The following is a 21,172-nucleotide window of genomic DNA, read 5'->3' on the forward strand; positions in this document are numbered from 1 at the left end:
TCGTAGATTAAGTCATAAAATGAATTAATATGTATTAAAATTTTCAAGTGGGAATTTTTTGTTGGGCTTCTAACGAAATATTTTAATTAAAAAATAAAAAGTTTTAGTAGTTGCAATAAGAATAAGAGAGTGTAATCAGCTTCGGACGTTGTGAAATATTTGTTTAAATTAACGATCTTCCTAAGGAAAATTGTATTCTTTTGTCCAGAATGGGCTGGGTTGTAATCAATAATAACAGTGAGAAAGCAAATATATTATGCGAGGTGGAAAGGAAAGAAAGAGCTGATAGTTTGGTTAAGCAAGCGCTTGAGACCCGTGAAAAGCATAATTTCATCGCTCAAACGAGACAGGTGTTTTTCAGCAGAATTTCATCTATTCTCTTAACATTGATTACAATATGCAACAAGAATCCATTCTTAAATTATTCAGTGGTATTACTATATATTATTTTCATAATTTTTAGTGAGAATGTAATTAAAAATAATTCCATTTGAATCAGTTTTTTCTTTCTTTAAGAATGTATACCAAAAATTTGTTATCGATTAGCTTTTTTTTTTAAAAAAAAGTTTGCTTTATGCTATAAACTGTGCATAAATGAATCACAGCTCGCAATTTAGCAGTGAAATTTTATATTCTTGCATTGTGTTATTAGCCCCCAGTAGAATTTTCCAAACCGTCATTACGGTATAATCGTATATGCATATACATAGAGTGATTTAATTGGAGGTTTCAGCTCGTTGTTAAGTGAAATATTATGAAAATTGTATTACCAGAGATTTCACTGCAATTGAGTTGTGCGAAAAGCATCTGGAGAGATTTAACATAAGTAAGTAATAAAAAAAGTAAAAAAAGACGAAGAGAAAAAAATTGATCTGACGGTGGGAACTCTCGAGGCAAAATCCGATTACGATTGAGCGAGATAGCGTTCTCTCTCATAATGGTCGGTGTATATCCGGTGCGAGAAGTGATATGAAAAGCCCCTCCTTGCGCGAGACGATCTGCATTTCAATTGACTGCGGTCTGTGTGTATATATCACGGCTTCCCAGAATGTAAGCCAACCGGGCTCAAGTGCATAGTGCACTGGCTGCATTTATCCGTCGAACGTTTTCCAGCATACTATATTCCTTATCCACCTCACTAAAAGTTCCCCTAATAACCACCAAGGAAAAGAGAAACTGCTTTAAAACGACTCACACTTAGCAATTGCTTTAAGTGATAACAATATTGATTTCCTTTTCGATCAACGTTTCCGTTTTCATTGTACATTATAACGTCTATTGATCCTTAGAATTTAATCCAATTTAATTATATAAATAAGTTTTAATCGAATAGTATCGTTAATGGATAGTCGCAATTAGACAAATGAGAAATTAATATTACTTATATATAAATCTTTAGTTTTATTAATAATATAAGAATTAAATGTTAAGGCTTATTGAAGTATTTTTATTGTGAAGAGTTTGCTGTTTTTTTATAAATCATTATTGGATGAAACCTAACTTTCCATTTATTCTAATCCATTTGCTTAATCGGAATTTAAAATACCCAAGACATACCTTCATCTTCTACTGGAGTTTGTACTGTGCATGTCTCTCCGCTAAAGTACCCTACCCTCGCATCAGCTCTCTAAGTCTTCACTAAAGATCACCAATCCTCTAAGAGTCTAAGTCTATCACTTTGTAAGCTGGCCTTACCAGAACCAGTGAGGGTAAATCTTTGCTCCTGAATAGGTCAATGTGTATACGCTATACATATACTATATATGTATATATATATAGCGATAGAGTATATATATGTACATGTTAAATTCCATCATTATCATAGACTACCCATTAAAAGATTCTATTTTTAACACTAGATTTATCTGTAGGGATTATATCCTTTATAAAAGGAAAGTAATTATTATTATCCTTTTGAAGAAATTAATAATAACGTTCCAAAGTTTATTTTTGCAAATTTTATCTTGGTAATTGTCCAGTATATCTTCTTTCGACTGAATATCGAAAATATAAAAGTTTAAAAATGACCCTTTAGTAAATGTGGTGTTAATTCTGATCTGCGGCCATTTTGTCCGCTCGCTGCAGCAATAGAACAGCATATATAATAATCGTTGCTATATCGTTCGATTTCTTTTAAAGCTAAAAGCATGGAAAAAATATTTTTGAATATAATTCTGAAATTTATGGCTATTAACTATTTTATTTTTTTTATTTTAAAATTTTTAAACAAATGAATTTCACATTAAGTCCGATTTATATAATTGAGATGATATGATATTGTATGCAAATATCTGAGAATTTTTTAATAAAGATTCATCCTGAGTATTTCAGGAAACTTTAGCATCATTTCTAAGATATAATAAATGCTCAAAGAATTTTGCATGCGTTTTTATAATATGCTTTGAATGCTTCGAAATTTTATACGAAAAATTCTATAACACTGACTTTTGCAAAATAAACTATAAGAGAAGTGACAAAATATTCCCTACAGATATAATTCCACGATTAGCTTTATTTATTAAATTAAAAATATTTCTTATGTCTCTCTACTTACAAATTAATAAAGAAAGTTTATTAATTTAAGCATTTTAACAAAGTTATAAAATTATTAAAAAATATATATTACCCACATTGTTTAAATAACGTATAAACCATAGTGGTTACGTTCTGCCTCAGCTCGGATGACTATCTAATACTGTGACCGCACAGTAAGCTAAGCTATGTTTGCTATGTTCGCTATGTTCACACGTGCATGAAAACATTTTTACGTTTTATTAGTAATGTGAGTGGCTTACGAAGCGGTTTACTTTAATATCGCTCTATTTAAAATAAATTTAACCTTTATATGTCAACGTCCTATACTAAAGTCCTACCGTAATGGCTGTCCCAATTTTCAAGCTTTTCTGACAAAATAAAAGCTATATATATGTGTACTTAAAATAAGAAATCATTATCAAATCGTATCGTGGAAATAAATAAGACTAACTAATATTTGAAAGAGAGAAATTATTAAAATAACGTTTAACATACATTATTTTAACTTATAATATCTCATTACAGGAACTTACTTTTTGGAAACCGTACCTCATAAGCAGCTAAAAATTTTTTTTTAACAGTTTTAGTATCATTAATATAAAACAAAGATGGTCTTTCAAAGTAGCAATAAGATAGCAAATATAATAAAAAGTTTTATGGTTGAGAAAAAATTGTGACACGATTTGATATAAAATTTTATTTCATGTGTTAAAGGAGATACGACATGTCATTCTGCTGAAACTTCATTTTTTCGTGATCCCGTTCTGAGCCGAGGTAGTACTGAGCGAAAACTCATGTTGAGCCAAAGTAGCTCGAAGCGAATAGGACCAGACTTTCTCAGCCATCCCAACTACGATTGGGCTTCGTGTTTCTGGCTGTACGTGGTCTCCACGTGAAATTTTCATTTGTACAATACGATCAAGGCTTCTGAACTATAAGCAAAGTCGTATATATGTATGCTACTCTATCTGTCTCTAGACACTACTTTGTGAAAGATCAAGTGCTCCATATGTAGATTATAACTATCCGTAAATGGAGTACACATAAAGCCTTTATAATCTAATCCAGAGAGCACTGTATATTAAAAGTCGTAAAAACAAATTCATTGATTAAATTAAACCAAAAGTAGAAGTATCATTTCATGGTAGAGATGAATTGATGTAATTTCATGGGTTGTTTCAGGCATAAATTTAATCAGATCCAATATTATCATTATTTTTTGTAATTATCAGTTGATCTAATAAAATATTAGCACCATTAAATTTTGTTGATTATGGATAAACATAAAAATTTTTAGCAGATTTCCACTTTTATAGGTTTTCCAGATGTGCCTTAGTTTACGGAGGAATACAATTCATTAAGAGACGTAATAGAAGCAAGGATAGCTGCGCTTATACGCGAATATTAGTTCCTTCCAAGACCAAGGATAAAGACAGACATTTCATTTACGCTTACGGTATAGTGATACCCCTTGCTGCACTGTTACTTTGCTTCGATCGGCCTTGAATGGCCGGCTTTCGTCCCAGATAAGCCAAGGACTGACTTTACGAGGCTTATTTTCTGCAGGAAAGGACGAGGGGCCAAATTAAGTATCCGCATTCCCATCTGGAGGGAGTATTTTCACCACTCCTATCCACTACTAAACTATTTCTTCCGTTTCTACACCAAGCAAAAGTAAATCAGCAAATCTTTTATGTGCATATGCTGTATGAATGTATAAAGTACACAATGTATTATGAATATTAATAATATTATTAATCCTATTCTTATATAAGACAAACCTTAATAATATAATTAAATTAAATATTTCTCATTATAATATAAAATAACGTCAAAATTGAAAAGCTTTCTCCTTTCACGTAAACGTAATTATAATTAAGAGTAACTGCTTCAGAAGAGATTTGATTGATTTCAAAGCCTACCTGTAAAGGTCTACGAGCACCTCTTTTAAAAACTCATTCAGATTTGCGACAGTGTTGGTGAAACATTAAAATAAGTAAAAAAAATTTAAAAGAACAGATTATAAGACTCGAATTAATGCAAAATACTAAATGCTTGTTCTTAGGTTACGATGTTGCGGTTTTTAATGAGCGGCATTAGTACAGAGTGCTCGATTTATGAGTGCCTATACTACTTATTTATGTTGCCTTTTTAAATAATATTTTACATTAAGGCAACAAATTTTAACTATCAAAACTCTCTAGGAAAATTAAAATTTACTTCTAGAAACATAGATTGAAATAAGCATTTTATGCTAGATTAATATTATAAAGTTTACAATTTGCAAGAATTTGCACCAAAATAATTTGTGGAATAATTTATTGCAATGCAAAATATGGTAGCAGTGTATAAGGGAGAGAATTTTACTCGTACTTGTTAAAATAGAAGTAATAGTATTTGGAATTGGGTGTGATAAGCAGCTGATGTTAATGGTGTAGTCATGTAATCGTTTCTATAGAGGCTATCACCTATCCATGATGAGTGGCAAGGAGGCTCGTCTTTTTCATCTCAATTCGTTTTGTCTATAACACTGAGATTAAGCCAAAACAAGGTTACCAAGAGATTTGTGTATTAGCTGACTAAGCCATTGGCCGATACAGAGCCATATACCGTAAAGTCAATCCTTTTAATCCAGGACGAACCCACTGTATTTGTTCCGCATGCAATTTCAGTTTACTATAGATCGACCATTAGCTATCTACTGAATCCTATCAACGTTCTCCCTTATTTATAAGCACACCCTATAATCTATTGTACATGAGGATGAACCGACTAATAATTAGCAGCAACTCCTCAAATTCGCTCACTTTATTTACAATCAAACGATAATTAAATATGAATACATTTCAATTAAAAGTATAATATACAGCAACGAATGATCAAATACCATTAAAATTAATAAACAGGCACTCAGCTGAGTTCAGTCTCACCCTCGGCTCTTCAAAAAAGTGTAAAAAAACATCAATTTTCAAAAGTTTGTAACTCGATAAGCGCTGCATCGATTTTGATGCGACTTGAGGGGTTCTGATCAGAAGACTCTCGGTAAAAGCCTTTCTCAAGAAAGTACGATTACTTTGTTACGTCCTGTATATTGATTTTTGTAACTTTCACAAAAAAAAAATTAAAGCAGCTCTTTAAAAAAGTCTAACCTTGCTCATATAAATATTTTGGGGGATTTATAAGCAATTAGGCAACTCTTGGTAAAAACCTCCTACGAGAAAGAGCGATCGCTTCATTATGCCCTGTATTTATTGATTTTTGCAGGTCTCGGTAAAAACTAGTAAAGTATAGTCTTCATAAAAATGTAGTATCTTGCTAGAATAAATATTTCGTGGGATATGCAGCAATTTCAATTAGAATCATAATGAAGCCAAGACCGTATCCAATAGCTAGCAATAGAAATCCAGGTATAAGCTGCTCCAAGCCAAGATCATCAGCCGTAACGTCGGCGTTTCTGGGGTCGTCAATGTTGGTTCCATTAAGCACTGTTCTCTGAGCCCAAAATTGAACGAATCCGGTCTGAATAAGATACTGAATATTTTTGTTGATATCCATTAAAAATGGATTTCCGACCCAGGTGGAAATGGACAAAGGATAGGAGCCCATAATTTCGGACATTACGTGAACGATTTCTTCATCGAATGGCGAAACTTTGGTGGTAGCGTTCAACATTACAACCAGTGCTAGAGTGGTGTTTCTTCCAGACAAAAGATCAGCCAGTCTATTCACATAGTCATCGTACTCGAAAACGGTAAATCTCTTGTAAATCGTTCGAATGATCTCATTGTCCTCAAGATCTTCGTCAGTATCGTCGACGTCGCTGAAGATTTCCCTATGACGCGATGTTCCACCCCAAACGTAGCCGGAGCTGACGAGCTCCTTCATCGTTTCTATTTGAACATTCGAGGCGCTCAACAACTGTTTAGCCAAGGCAGCTAGATAAAATTGCGCGAGGAAGAAAGAAAATATTACCCAAGATATAAAATTGATCCTGGTAGAATCTCTGGTGGGCAAACGTGAAACGGGCACTTGAAAAAGAATCGCTGAAAGGTCCAAGAACGTCGTCTCACGAATACAGAATATTTTGACCAGACTGCCAAATGTTAAAACTAGGAGAACGGCCAGCCATGTATGGAGGGTAAAGGGAGCTATCAATCCTTTCAAGGACACGTTGGGTCTGGTCGGAATCATCCACGCGTATCGTACCATATCGTAGGATACGGTGAAATCGAGATCCCCCTGGGGAGACCAGGATATACCGCCGAATATCAAATCGTAATAATCATCCGAATGCAGCTTCACTTTTAAGTCTTCGTAAATATCTGTCACATTACCCCATTCAACCTTGTCCCTCGATATATCAGCATCGAGACTCTTCACAACGGTCTCCACTAAACTACCCTCGAATCCAATTATCTCATCACTGTCGTTCGAGCTACCAGTGTATGGAAGGTTCTCGTAGAACGCCACGTTAACCACACATTTGTTCATTGGCAATGATTTTGAATAATTGATCTTCTTCCAACCTTGCTTCTTGTCACAGACGTCCAAAAGTTTTGGCTCGGAGGGGGCACACATTTCGCCACTTTTAAAGCTGACACTACCTGCTAACATAACGTTTTCCCAAGAACTACCAAACACGATCACTTTTACTATCCACAGGGTCCACATTATTTCCACCACGCTGTTAGCTTCCTGGAGGAAGCTCTCGGTATCTTCCAGGATTTCAGTAATTATAATCAAGTATTGGCAGTCTCTACCACAAAGGGATTCCATGTGACTCGTCATATTCGTCAGGCTATTTGCATTTTCAGTGAGAACTATTGCGCTGGCAGATCTATTGTATCTTTTGTGTTCAATAAAGCCTTCGTCCATCACGTAGAGACCTATATCTGCTCGTAGCTCGATCATAAACGAATCGGTGATTCCGTTCACGTTCCACCCTGTGTTTGATATTAACACGGAGGACCTATCTGAATAGCATAGGTTCGTCTGTAAGAAGCTATTGATGCACGCCATCGATATTAAAAACTGAGAGCACTCTTCTCTATGTCTCGTCAACTCTGTCAAAATTTCAGAACGATTTCCCAATTCCAAATGCATAGGCATTAATTCTTCGTTCACCAAGTCTGGTACCATAATACATTGTACTGGCATCACTAGTGATATTACCAAAACGTTTACAAGTATTCCATACATTTTTACACGTTAAATAACCTGGCTGAAAGTTCGTGCATGTACTGGACAATTTAAACGACCATGACGCTCTGGAAACTTACGGTTATTCTTCAAATCTGATATTGCAATTTGTTTGTTTAATAGCATAAAACATGAATGTATCAAGCACATCTGATAAAATGTCCAACACACGAGAGAATCGTGTATTACTCAATGTTAATACAATGGATACTTCTTTTTTTAATAACAATGACACAGTTAGGCAAGTACTTTATTATAGACTTTGTTTGATGAGCAAGGCTAGAGATACGAGTTTTACGATGGAAGTTATTTAATTATTTTGAAAACGTTATTCCGTTTGGGTAAAAAATTTCTTGATTAGGAGAGTTGGAGAGAAGGAAATTTTGCATTTGTTAAAATGGCAATGAATTTCGTCGCGTGTTATATTGTACAATATATGTACATATAATGACCTTTGTATGCAAATGTCTGAGGGTGACTGCGATATTTTAGAACGCGTACAAGTCATGCGATCTTGACGTTTGAGTCAGCGCGCTTTGATGAACTTACTTATGCACGTAGTTCAAGATTAATTAGCTTTGGCATAATTAACCATGTTAATTTAATACTCCTTATTCAAACATTTGCCTCACGTACCATACATTTCCTTCAAAAGTTTAAACGCTATGCAATTTATTCTTACTGTTGCAGGGCGTTCGTGAGGATACTTTGCGTCTGTTGTCCAAGACGAATGAGACGTCGATACCAGCCAGCGTTTAGATGTAAACCTAGTCAGGTGAGTGAATTCAATAAGCACTTTTAAGAAAAGCTGTATTTGTTAGGTTCTAACATTATTTCTTGTTAAAATTAACTACAATAGCTTACTCTACAAATAATTACATTTCTTTCTGAGCTTAAAAATTGATCAATAGTTAATTTTCAACTAAAAAATTATCATTGAAAGAAACCCCACAGATATTTACAAGTTCGTAATACTAAGGAATGAATACTGTTATAAAAGAGCTTCTCTTCTTGATCTTAATTAAAAATAATTAAGATTGCTTATAAAATATCGTATGTTAAAAATCATGTTGAGATATCGTTATACTTATAAAAAGTATCCGAGGAAATTATTATCATTTGATGAAGAGTCTACCGTTCAGCAGTCCTATCTCGTTAACGACAAATTACGTACGTATATTTGTACTTGGTTCGCAAGAAACTCCTGATAGCTTTCCATGTTTGAATTGGAGTACTTATTATATGATTAAAAAGTCAGTACTACTACGCTTCATAAAACTTGACTGGATCAGAAAACCATTTGGATTCTTAATCGAAATTCTGTCAGATATAGCTAGTGCTTGGCAGGAAACGAAATTTATTGTACCTACGGTAACACGAAAGATTTGGAGATTCTCTCGAATGAGCGAGCAGCGTTATCGAGTTATTCTTCAAATAAAAGAAAACGTCAGTGAATGTCATTCTACCAACCTATTCCATCTTCTTCTTATCTATTTCTTCCAAAACTAACATAACTTCCGATAGAAATTCAATTTTCTAAATCTTTTCTTTTATTTCTTATACATTTTCTATTATTCTTTTTTTTACAATAATAAATAATATCACTTGAAACATCTGTATTCTTCTGTTTAACAAATTGTTTCCTTACGTACATTGTTTTTTAATCTAATTATATACATAGGGACTGAATAGAAATCACCATTTAAAATCAGTCTCTCACTGTTCAAGTTATCCTTCTTATTGTTATAAATAAATAGAAAAGAAAATAGAAAATCCTTTTGAAACACTTTGTTGGCTTATAGCAACATGTACAGTGCTATTTTCAGTCCAAATCGAACAAATCGATAAGTTTGAAAGCGTTGATCATTCGGAAGCTAAAAATGTACACCGAGCAATGGCCACGAAAGCCTCGAATCTAAAATATGTAAAGCATCTGAATTTATAACCAAATATGAGCATGGAGAAAAACTTGAGCAGTAAAATTTTACTGCAATAAGGAAAGCAACCAAACGCAACTGAAATTTATTAATGAAAAACTTTGTTGGCCATATTTTCATTGTCCTTGTTGAAACCACTCAACATTTTGAGAGATAATTTTCCCTGAAAGTCACGCTCTAGGTACTATTACATTATGCTTGGAGAAAACGAAGATGATAACACTAAAAATCTCTTAACTCTAATAATTCGATAAAAAAAAACAGAGCTTTTACAAATTTTCTGTGCATTTTTTTCTAATACATTACTTTAATTAAAAACTCTTACACTGATGTCGCTCGTGCAAGGAATAACTATAAAACAGACTTCGTTATGTAGAAAAGGACAAAGTTTTCAATTATTCGTCGTATGAGCCGCTGCAACTGGAATTTATTAATGAAAAACTATTTGTTAGGTATGTTTTCATTGTCCTCGTTGAAACCACTCAACATTTTCCCAGATAACTTTCTCTCAAAGTCACGTTCTAAATAATATTACATCATGCTTGAAGAAAAGAAGGATGATAATACTAACAATTTCTGAACTATTATAATTCAATAAGGGGAGAAAACTATTATAGATTATCTGTGTATATTATTTTTTGTTTGAAAACGTCACTGTAATTAAACTCTCTTACATTAATGTCATTCAAGCAAGGAACAACTATGAAACAGGTTTTGTTATCTAATTAGAAAGCGACAAAGTTTGAATTATTCGTCCTATGAGCAGCTAAGAGTATACTCTAACTGTAGAGAGATTTCGCAATATCTGTGATAATTACCAGTCGCAATGTCTTACTGTTTGTTATGACTAGGTAAGATTCATTAATTTCGACTATCTCTCTCCTTTCATATACTATACAAGCCACAGTTGAGTTCCGTTACAAATAGCAGATCACACGTGGAGCAAAGTGACAATTATCACATTCAAGGATTCAAGTCAACCAATGCCAGCGCCACTACTCCAACGAGCTTCCTACTCACCCTTCCAGGAATGCAATAAACTCACGCACCCCCAGGAACCAAATAGTTTCTCGCACCAAGCCTCGCGTAGCAGCAGTATAACTCAGGAAACGTCCTTAAGCAGCTTCACCCACGTTGACCCAAAACTTTAACTATATCTGATACGTAGATTCGTTAATTTCTTATAGATATTAGAGCATTAATCATACAAGAGATTCTTTCCGTTCGATAGTTCAAAATTCTATTGAGATTCTTCGGAAGGAATTCATGTATTCTTTACCATAGAGTTTAATTCATAATTAGTGATTAAATCGTGTTTTAGCTTTAGGAAGAAAAAAATATAATAGCATAGAAATTTTGAAGAGAAAAGTAAAATTCGTTACGAACATATGAGCTAATACAGCTAAATAAATGAAAATATTTAACGTTCTAATATTCACGACTTTCATACACACTTCATTTGTATACTTGTTTACAATTAATACTTTTTTCTACGACTTTATATCGATCTTAAGATAAATTTCTGGCACCTCGACAAATGTAGAAAGGGACAAATTTTAAGTAGAAGATTCTTCTAAAGTTTTTAGCTTCACAGCCCTTAATTAATAAGTTATTAAGGATCAAACATTCTTTAATTCAAAACTTATTTCTATTGGTTCAGCAAATTAATGATCATAGACCAAGTATCTATTGAACAGTCTATTGACTAACAGAAAATCCTGAATTACAAAATATTTAATCTTTAACAACTTTTTAATTAAATTCTACGATAACAATTTTATAACAATCTTTCAATTTTTTCGATTTACACAGATGAAATAAAATCGAACAAATTCTATTCACTCTTACGAGAACAATCAGTTTTCGTCCATTTTACCCCTAATTTATCACAAAAGTTACGCTTGATCTGCAAGATGAAAAATATTAAATTTTGTATTCATGAATCATGCAAAGAAAAGAAAGTTGAGCCAGTGATATTTCTGCATTTTTAATCTAAATAGTAAAAGATAATGAATACAGGTGAAAATTGGTCTGATTGTTAAAAAGGGGTAGTGGACGTTATCGTAAATGGCATATTTTTTCAGAGGTTTTCATCGGCCAGATACTACTCGTCATACTCGATTCACTACTTGCGAAGAAGTCGAGAAAACTCGAGCGAGCAAACCTACATTTAACGATGGGATATCACCTATATCACCATGAGCTGGTTGTTTATCGACGGATTCTGCAAATCTCTCGCTCCTTGTCAGTTCCTTAGCATCGTACCATCAGCGTGAAGGCAGCGAATTTCTATTGTTGACCCAGGGTCCCCATGCATCCCCGTAATCATCCAAAAAGGTCCGCGCGTCGTCCGTAGTTGCTCTCTACACTGCAAATTACTCACGAACGACAAAGGGTCTATCGTCATCCCGTTTTGACTAAACCACCTCGGTATGTTGAATAACGAGTAGAGCTAACTTTCAAGCTCCTGTAGATGCCAAGAGAAATGGTTCACCTATATGCACACACGCACTTGCACGTCTTGCACCCCCTCTGCTATTATCGAACACGGCACGAATGTTCTACGTGTACAGAATATCTTTTAGCAATGGAACCACCTTACTCCCTTTCTTTCCTGTAACTACCAAAATATCTTTTAACATTCGACTCACCTTTCGTTTTATTCACGCTGAGCTACAATCTTCAATAACAGAAATATATCTTCGACACTTTAAGCTAACTTCGCATAAATCAATTTTCCCCTCACTCTTGTGTTTTTATTATATTCTACATAATCTATGCATAATTCAACAAGTTATTGCTGAGGAAAAATACATTTTCTTGGTAATAGGCATGTAACATTTTTCTTAACGCTAGGTCACTTCTTTTTATATAACAATGGTGTTTTCAGAATCTATGAATTCTTATGAAAAAGATTTCAGTTGACCAAATACAACATGACAGGATTTTAACGTCAGACGCCAAGCGTCTTTTGACGCTTACTGACAACTATTTGTGGCAAGAAATTGCTGCTCGCAGGGACGTAAGGACAAGTTCATTGATTCGTATGGATACTCGAAAGGATTTACAATTTATAACAATATATAAGCAGTAGGATAAATAGAGCGAGCTACCGCGAGAAATATTGAATAAATGTTGGTGATCAGACGAAGAGTATAGGTTGGAATTCTTCCATACGGTCCAATAACCACCATAGAATCCTTATGTTGATTTCTGGTATAGTAATATAAAAATATCACAGGTAGGAATATCGATTTGTTATAAGAAATATGGAATTGAAAATATACGTTCACCATCACACTTGAAGATAAGAGAAATGTAAACTCGTGGAGGAAAAGGAGTAAACTTAATATGGTCCTGTGAAATTAGTGGAAGAAGAAATGAAATAAAATAGAAGGGGAGGAAAGGAAAGGAAAGAAAAGCAAAAGAAACGAGTGCCGGATGCTCGACATGCCTGTGGCGACTCTTTTTTCTTCCTTCTTTTTCACTTTCATTCCTTGGTTTTTTTTTTTCTAATAAGAAAGCTTCGAGCTTGAACTTACGACCGACACGGGAATAACGCCTCCGCAATAAACAGCGATGCTGAAATAGCGAACCACAAATCGCCAATACGCATACGGCTTTCATTTCTAGTATCGACTTCTTGAAAACTGTAAATCCTCCAACTGCATATATATATATATATTTATATATAAAACCTGAAGCTCTATTTTTGTATCACCTGTGTCACTTGAGTATCATCGCTTTCGAAAATAATGGTAAAATTTACGTAATCAGTTTCGTCAATTGGAAAAATATCACAAGCTGTAAAAGCTATTTTTATATATGCTGTACTACAAGAAAAAATTTTATTTTGATTTGTAGAGCACCATATTTCAAACAATTCTAATTTTCAGATGTTGCAATGACTATAATTATGCTGTACTAGAAGAAAAACTTAATCTTGGTCAATGCCCAGAATATAGAGCACCTAGTTTTAAAACAATTTAATTCTTGATTTATTTTAAATTTGGTAATGACTAATAATAGCTTCTGAACACATACACACACACACAATTTTCGAACACGGTTAAAGAATAAAAATAATAAAAGAACCCAGTGCAAAAAATATAAAGTCGACATATATCAGCATATAAAAATAAATCTTACAAGAGTTATTCTCTTTTAATAGCAATTTTCACCCTATTTCTATTTTTTATACATTTATAAAAAAAAATTAATGGTTTAATCATGTGTAGTTTACAACACGTAACTCTTTTATATAGTTGAATCTCACTTTGTTATGAATTGGCACTTATGTAGCCTCTTTATTACCATTAAACTCCTCGCATGAGTTAAATGTAATTGAGCTGAAAGAGACGAAAGAGTTTTCTAGACTTACACTTCTTTTGATAAAAAATTTCGCAATAGTGCCACTGTGTGTACAGCTACCTATATAAAAATCCACTAAACAGTAAAAATTCGTTTTTAATACACCCAGGTAAAACGCAATGAAACTTTAGATCCATTTTTTCGATACAAGCCTCGCACACAGTAGAAAAAGGAATGCTTCGAAAGAAAAGAGTAATGCTGTGAAATGATCTCTTTAATGAATCATGAATGTAAGGGGATAGCGAAAAACGCCAGTAAAATTCTTTCTCACCAACTCTTTCGTTCACATAATCCATTCAGCAAGGTGCAACTATGACAAAATAATCTCTAAAAGAACGAAACGATAATCCTTCCTTTCTCGTAAGGTCTTGCATAAAATGGGAAAAACTCGTGAATAAAAAGCTAAAATTAATCGCACGGTAATAATAATTGTTTCCAGACAATCTACTTGAATTCTTGAAATACTCATTCACATTACAATTTAAATATCACTGGAATTAGCTTTTTCTACCTTATTTAACACTGTGCTATATACTATAAATGCTTTGTCAGCTGGCCGACATGTGATTTATTCCAAAAATAAGATTTACTTTCACAACGTGTAGAGTTTTACTTTTAACAAACTCGTAAACGAATAGTCGATCGATATTACAAAGCAAATATCAGAACTATCTTGCATATGGTATTAGTGGTGTGACTGAAAAATTGATGAAAAAAGCTTCCACCCACGCTTCTGCTTTTGTACATAGTGATGGTAAAACGTAAAACGACTGTTTTAAAAAGTTTATGGCTTCGTACGACTGCACACCAGGCCCCAAGTAACGATCATAAAAAAGACTTGCGTAGTTTAAATCATATATACGTAGTATTTTGAAGAAAGCATCCCTAAAGGCTGAAGCTCCTGTATATCATGCTCGCCTGGCTGCTCCGTTACTTCCATAGAATCCATAAACACTGCATAAGGACTTTGCATAAACACACCAAAAGTCCAACAGAAATGTCAGCACTGCACTATATATTTTCCAGAAATCTCAGTTCTCCGCGAGTTTCATAAAATTGTCTCTTATCAAAATACGAACAGCAAACAATCATGCCAATGTCAGTGTGGTTCTAAATGCGCTGAATGCATACATATTTTATTCAACTTTCAGAAAGAGCCTCTGTTTTATTTCTGAACTCCTTTATTTATTTAAAGTATTTTATCGTCGTTAAAACTTTAAATAGGAAACAAAAGATGAGAAAAGTGAAGAAGAGGAAGAAGACTAATTTGGTCGTAGAACGAGTATACATTGTGATTTTTCAACACAAACCTTCGTGTTTATATACGCTTAAGGTTTAAGGGAGAGTAAGAAAAGTTGAATGGAGGGTTGAACTGAAGCTTGTAGGGGAAAGAAAAGCTGGCCTGGTAAAACTATTAACGATCGCTGCATCTCTATGCTGCTTGGAGCCATTTTGGGGGGTAGCAAATGTCATGGCAAAAGTTCCGAAAAACAAGAGTATTAGTTGAATTACGGTCCCGTTTGTCGCCGGATGAGATATAAATGTCGGAAATGGTAGGTATGTAGCTAGCTGGGCTCACATTGCACCAGTTTCAGCACGTAGCCTCGTATCATAACCACACCATCTAGTATGTGCACGTATATATATATATGCATATATCCATCTTACATTACAGACATTTTTTATATATATACCAACAGGCTTATTTTTAAACAATATTAAAAAAGGCGTAGGAATTATTTCCTCCCTATTCTACTGTAATCGATTATTTCAAATATCTTGTACGTGTGTATATTAATAACATGTCAAACTTGTATTAATATTTTTCAATCGATTGCAATAACAAGCTAATTATTCCAACGCGTTTCCTCTGTCAGGAAACGTGTTAAAATAACACACTTGACATCTTTGTATACAATGCTACACAAAACCATATCAATCTTTCGTCCCTTCTAGCAACGTGAAATCGATTATTTCTAATATAAAAAGACTTGTTTGATTCAAATAAATTTCTATTTCAATAATCGTAATTAAATATACTTGCTTGATTTTAATAAATAACTGATTGAATCAAATAAATTTTAATCCATTTAATTAAATGTCACTAATATCAGGTAAACATTATTTAAAGGCGATTATTCCAATAGGTAACGATTAATTCCTCTCTCTCTCTCTCTCTCTCAAATAAATAATTTTCTCTCCCTGTAATATATACATATCAGATTTGTATTAAAATTTTTACGCCCGTTTTAATAGTGAGCTAAATATTTTAACGCGATTCCGGATTCTTTTATTTTTAGTCAGTTTTTGTAGATTTTTTTACACCAATAGTAAACTTACAAATGGACTATAACATCGCGTCTGAAAATAATTTACAAGACATTAGCTGTGCATGCTTATTGAATTCGACGTAAAAATACTAATACAAGTAGTAATTTGAGATAATTTATGATACTATTAGATATCTGGAGGCGAAGCTAAGACGTGTAGCACGTTAGAAAAATTCCCAGGTTTTTCGTCGATTTATGTTTAATGGTTGTACGCTAGGGACGAAAGAGAGGGACAGAGTGAACAGTATGATACATGCCTATACATATGATCGATTGGTAAAAAATCCTTTAGGTTTGCAGGATAGGTGAATTGGATCGAGAAAGATATATTGATTGCGTCCGTCGAGTTTTATTAGGGAGGAAAGGGACTTGGAACTGGTAGCGTAACCCATATTTCACGAGCGTCAAAGAAACGCGACTAATGAAAGTCGTCTAACGGGAGACACGACGGGTTTTCCACGATCGGAAAACCAATCCGACAGCTGCGACGCCGAAGAATTTGCGAATCGCGCGCGAACGCGCAATAATTCACATGTCGGTACTGCTACTCCCTTGACTTACATTCTCTCTCACCCATTCGCGAGCTTTTACTTTACTAACTTTTTTATTTTCCTCGACATTTAACGTGTCTCTCATGTTTCACACGCTTTTTAGCAAAATTGAATGTTTTCAATGATCCATCCATAAATCGTACGTAGTACACTACATGTGTTTATGCTTATAAACCAAATTCAGATTAAAAAGAACTTTTTTCTTATTCAACTTGGAATTCATTGCGTATGGTAAAATTGTTAAGGGGATTTTGCTTAACCTTATAGAAATCTTGTTATTATATATATATATATATATATGTAAACGAAATATGGAGGAAAAGGCTGTTTCATAAATTGTTGTAAACTTAGAATGACCGTGAAATAGTAAACACAAGTGCATTAAAACCTATTTCTTAAGGGGTTTGTTTGAAACTATCAGGGTGTGTGTGTGCACGATTCAACGAGGGAATCAGTAATGGGTTATAGTAATTAGTACTTGCTGTAATACTAGGCTCTGCTCTTCGAGTGTGTTCAAGAGGGAGCAGCGCGAGTGCTTCTCAAACAAATACCCCCACTATTCTCCTATATCTCCCCTTCCATGTTATCATATTTTTTATTATTTTCATACCATTCGTTATAAATGATTAAATTAACTTGAAAATCTCAATAGGAAACAGCAAAATATTGTCAAAAAAATGCTTCTATGATTTTTCTAGCCCTTTTATATAACAAGATCTTTTTGGTTATTATTTAATTCAATTATTCTTATTTTCTTTATTCGTCGTAAGCGATAAAATTAATTCGAAAACTTGTAACGAAGCAAGAGCAGCATTTCCATTGAAATGAGTTGGTTAGAAAAGGGAGGGGATACCTGTCTGGGAAGCATTTGCTGCTCTTCATTGTATAATACACTATATATATATATATATCGTCCAGTGGAAAAATGCTGTATCAGCAACAAACGCGAAATCGACAAAAACGAATTTTAAGCTACTACTAATATCATTTATCAAATTTTGAATATGCAGTATACGTGTTTCCAGCAATTTAATAAATGTTAGTAATAATTTAAATTTCGATTTTCACTACTGAGTGTTTGCTGCAAATGCTGCATTCTTCCATTTACGACAGTATACCTGTAACAAAGAAAAGAGAGACGTTGCATTAGAATAGATTAAACGAGAATTTCTAGAGACAAAATAATCGTTACCCTTGAAGAGCTGTGTGAAGTGGCAATTTGCGAACGGTAGAGCAAAATATATTGCAATGCCATTTGGAAATCCCTAGAAACTTGAAATCGACCCTCATCCACTCGTTCTTTATAACTGGTCCTTGAAACTGCAACTGCATTTCTTTAAATTGAGAATTAGCATTCGGATAACTACACAGCACTATATAGTTTACAATCACTCGAAATAATATAGTGGATGAATAAAAAGGATAAAGCCCCTGGAAAATATTATGAAAAAACAGTGGAGAGAGAGAAAGCTTTGTTCACATATTTATACGTTTATAATTAAAAACATCACAATAAAATTTGTCCGAAATAAATTCTGCTAGGTGTAAAAAGACAGACGTATTAAAAGTTTTATTCCCGTCTAATTTAATCCAGGTCTGAGAATAGGTAGGAAGTAGTAAAAGCGCAAAACGATGAAACTGGATTATCACGTTTGTTTGAGGGATGTTTGGGGAAAGATAACGTGGTAAATGGTGGATTCCGTTTGACCAAGCATATAGTTTGGCTAGCTGGTTTGCTGGCTAAGTGACGAGAGAGCTATGTACAAGAGAGCGTCGTAATGCAAAGCCCGCACTCAGATTTTAATGGTTGCGATTCGTGTAGTATAGGAGAGTTGACATATATCTATATCGTACATATGTATATATCGAACAGGGTGGTCGTTTTCAATCGAGTCGCGCGAGCTGCGTCAGCAGCCATGTATCAAAGCCATCAGCGTCTCGTTCACGAAATTTACTTAGGCATTGTACTCGTCCAGCTTGTGTGTTACTATACATGGATTTCGGGATATAGCCCATGTAGTCCCGCCCGATGTGACACTTGCAACGGACATCATTCAACAAACGAGCTATCAGCAACTGCCTACCCACAGAAATTCTACTCTCATCGAGCATAATAAACCACCAATTATTATTACAAGAACCACCGACCCACCCTTTTCTAGAGTCACCATTATTTTTATAAATATATGTATATGCAAATTTACACATTATGCATGCATATCTGAAAAAAAATTCCCAACTAAAAACGTTTTGCATATATCCCTCTTTTAAGTTGCGCATAACTATTATACCAGAGTGTTCTCTGAATCGCTACGTGGACTGTAGCACAGCAGCCAGCTATTCATCAAAGCTCTCAGAAGCTCGTTCATGAAATTCAACAAGGTACTGTACTCGTTTTAACTCGAGCAGCAAAACATAGATTCAGAGATTTAGGAATGACACGGGTTTGCGTACAGTCCGTTAGATGCTTATTCGTGCAAACTTAATTAATACCTGTAATAAATCGTATAGAATGACAGTAGTTTAAGATTCTCGAATCATTTGTGTTTGTCAATTTGCTTGAAAAAATATTTTGATAAAAGCTTATACATAATTTGGGAAATTGTATCAATTGTTTCGTGTCTTGAGTTTTATCAATTTTGCTGAGAAAGTATTACTGAGAGGAGATAACTGAAAGTTTTCGACGTACGAATTTGCCACAAAGTTAATCGATCTGTTGTGCTGTAATTGGGACTAAATGAAGAGGGAGAATCGAATGAAGAAAGTAGAGGTTTTTTTCTGGTGGAAGTAGGGTGCAGAAGAGAAAGACGAGTGAAGTGTCGACTCGATACTTTGGGTTTCTTGGGCCACAAAGGGACCAAAGGTGGTATAGAAAACGGGGCATGTTCATTTGTCCACTCGTAAAACTAGCAATGCGAAGAAGAGTAAGCAGGCCCGATAGAGATCGAAAACTCGTCATGGCCTTCGGGAATTCACCACCTGATAGTATAAAGGAGGAAAGTTTCGTCGAGAGTTCGACATCGTCTCAAGGGATCAAATAGGGCAACACAAAAAATCAAATAAAACAGAAGTATGGCTAATCCTTGAAGTTATAATACAGGAGAATTGCAAAAACCAAGACACTGTATGGTTATACTTTATTATTATAAGGATACTCAAGCTGATTTTTATACATTTTTGCAGCAGAATTCAACAACTTAGGCCGTTTATTAGGATTGGTTCTGTTATTCCCTCTATCGTCCATATTTTCATTTTATGCTTTAGCAACAAATTACTGATTTATTACTAATCCGCTTAGCCTTTTCAGACGTAGTTTGAGAATATTAAGCAATACTCTTTTGTTCTATGTTTTTTTTATATCATATATACGTATCGCATAATAAGAGATCAACGTTTTTGTGTTTCGAACAAGAAATTCGACTTGTTATAGAAGTTGGTCGGAAACTATAGAGTCAGTTTAGGAGACTACTATAAGCATTTTCGTAATCGAGAGGCTCTGATTACTCAAAATTGACTCATAAATCTTTGGCAACTGATTTGTCGTTTCCCAGTATAATAAGCTTAGGATAACGAGATTCCCGCATTTTGACTCTCTCATTGGTCAACCGTCAATACCGTCATCGAGATTTTCCTCAATAAATTTTACGTGTTTGTGTTCGACTTGAAAAGATTGATGTAGCTTGGAACACAATCCATTTTGGTATTATAACCATCTACCATGCTAACCGTCTGACGTAAAATATGTTTCTCGTGTTGAATGAAATTATATGAGTCAGGTCAGCCGAAAATTCAAATTAAACGCATAATTTAGAGTTGCAATGACACTTCTAAAAAAATATTAACGCTTTTCCATGCAATTATACTCACCCCCTTGTACCATGGCTATTTTTCAATAGGAAACTGTTGACACGTTGTACTACACTGTATATACATGTATATCGGACACAAATGTTATATTATCACCGTTCGTCATTCCACACAATACATGATACACTGATATTTTATCAAAAATCTGTTATAAGCTTGATATTTGGAACTGGCAAGAGATTTCCATCGTTGAAGTAGCTTTGCATGTAAATTTCACAAGTGAAACGATTACTAGATGGAGCCGACGAAAAAGTATATATATTCTAAAATGTATTACACATTCGATTGACTGGGTAATGACTTTTCTTTCATGTATGCTGTTCATAATGTTTTTTATTAAAAAAGAAAAACATGTATAAAGACATTTGATAAAAAGCAGCAT

The 21,172-nt window shown here is 34.1% G+C and overlaps 2 protein-coding genes across 4 annotated transcripts in view; one reads left to right on the forward strand and one right to left on the reverse strand.

The window, feature by feature from the left end:
* The window catches only part of Dop1R2 (dopamine receptor 2), an 89,549-nt gene that overhangs the window by 56,088 nt on the left and 12,289 nt on the right, over positions 1–21,172 (forward strand). For 2 of the 3 annotated variants that reach the window (XM_066730552.1, XM_066730553.1), the window contains one exon: positions 8,425–8,509. In XM_066730552.1, coding sequence (XP_066586649.1) covers positions 8,425–8,509 — 85 coding nt within the window. Of the gene's footprint in view, positions 1–8,424; positions 8,510–11,755; positions 12,102–21,172 lie in introns of all 3 variants that reach the window. The other variant, XR_010822961.1, reaches the window with a different exon arrangement.
* Positions 5,714–7,734, reverse strand: LOC136775887 (uncharacterized). Its single transcript, XM_066731064.1, has one exon. It carries the CDS (start codon positions 7,732–7,734, stop codon positions 5,851–5,853), a length of 1,884 nt encoding a protein of 627 aa, XP_066587161.1. The 3' UTR covers positions 5,714–5,850.

Source organism: Prorops nasuta, unplaced genomic scaffold, assembly GCF_024137725.1.
Source record: "Prorops nasuta isolate Cenicafe-Biocafe unplaced genomic scaffold, Cenicafe_Pnas_1.2 PNAS00008, whole genome shotgun sequence".
In the NCBI taxonomy this organism is placed as follows: Eukaryota; Metazoa; Arthropoda; class Insecta; order Hymenoptera; family Bethylidae; genus Prorops; species Prorops nasuta.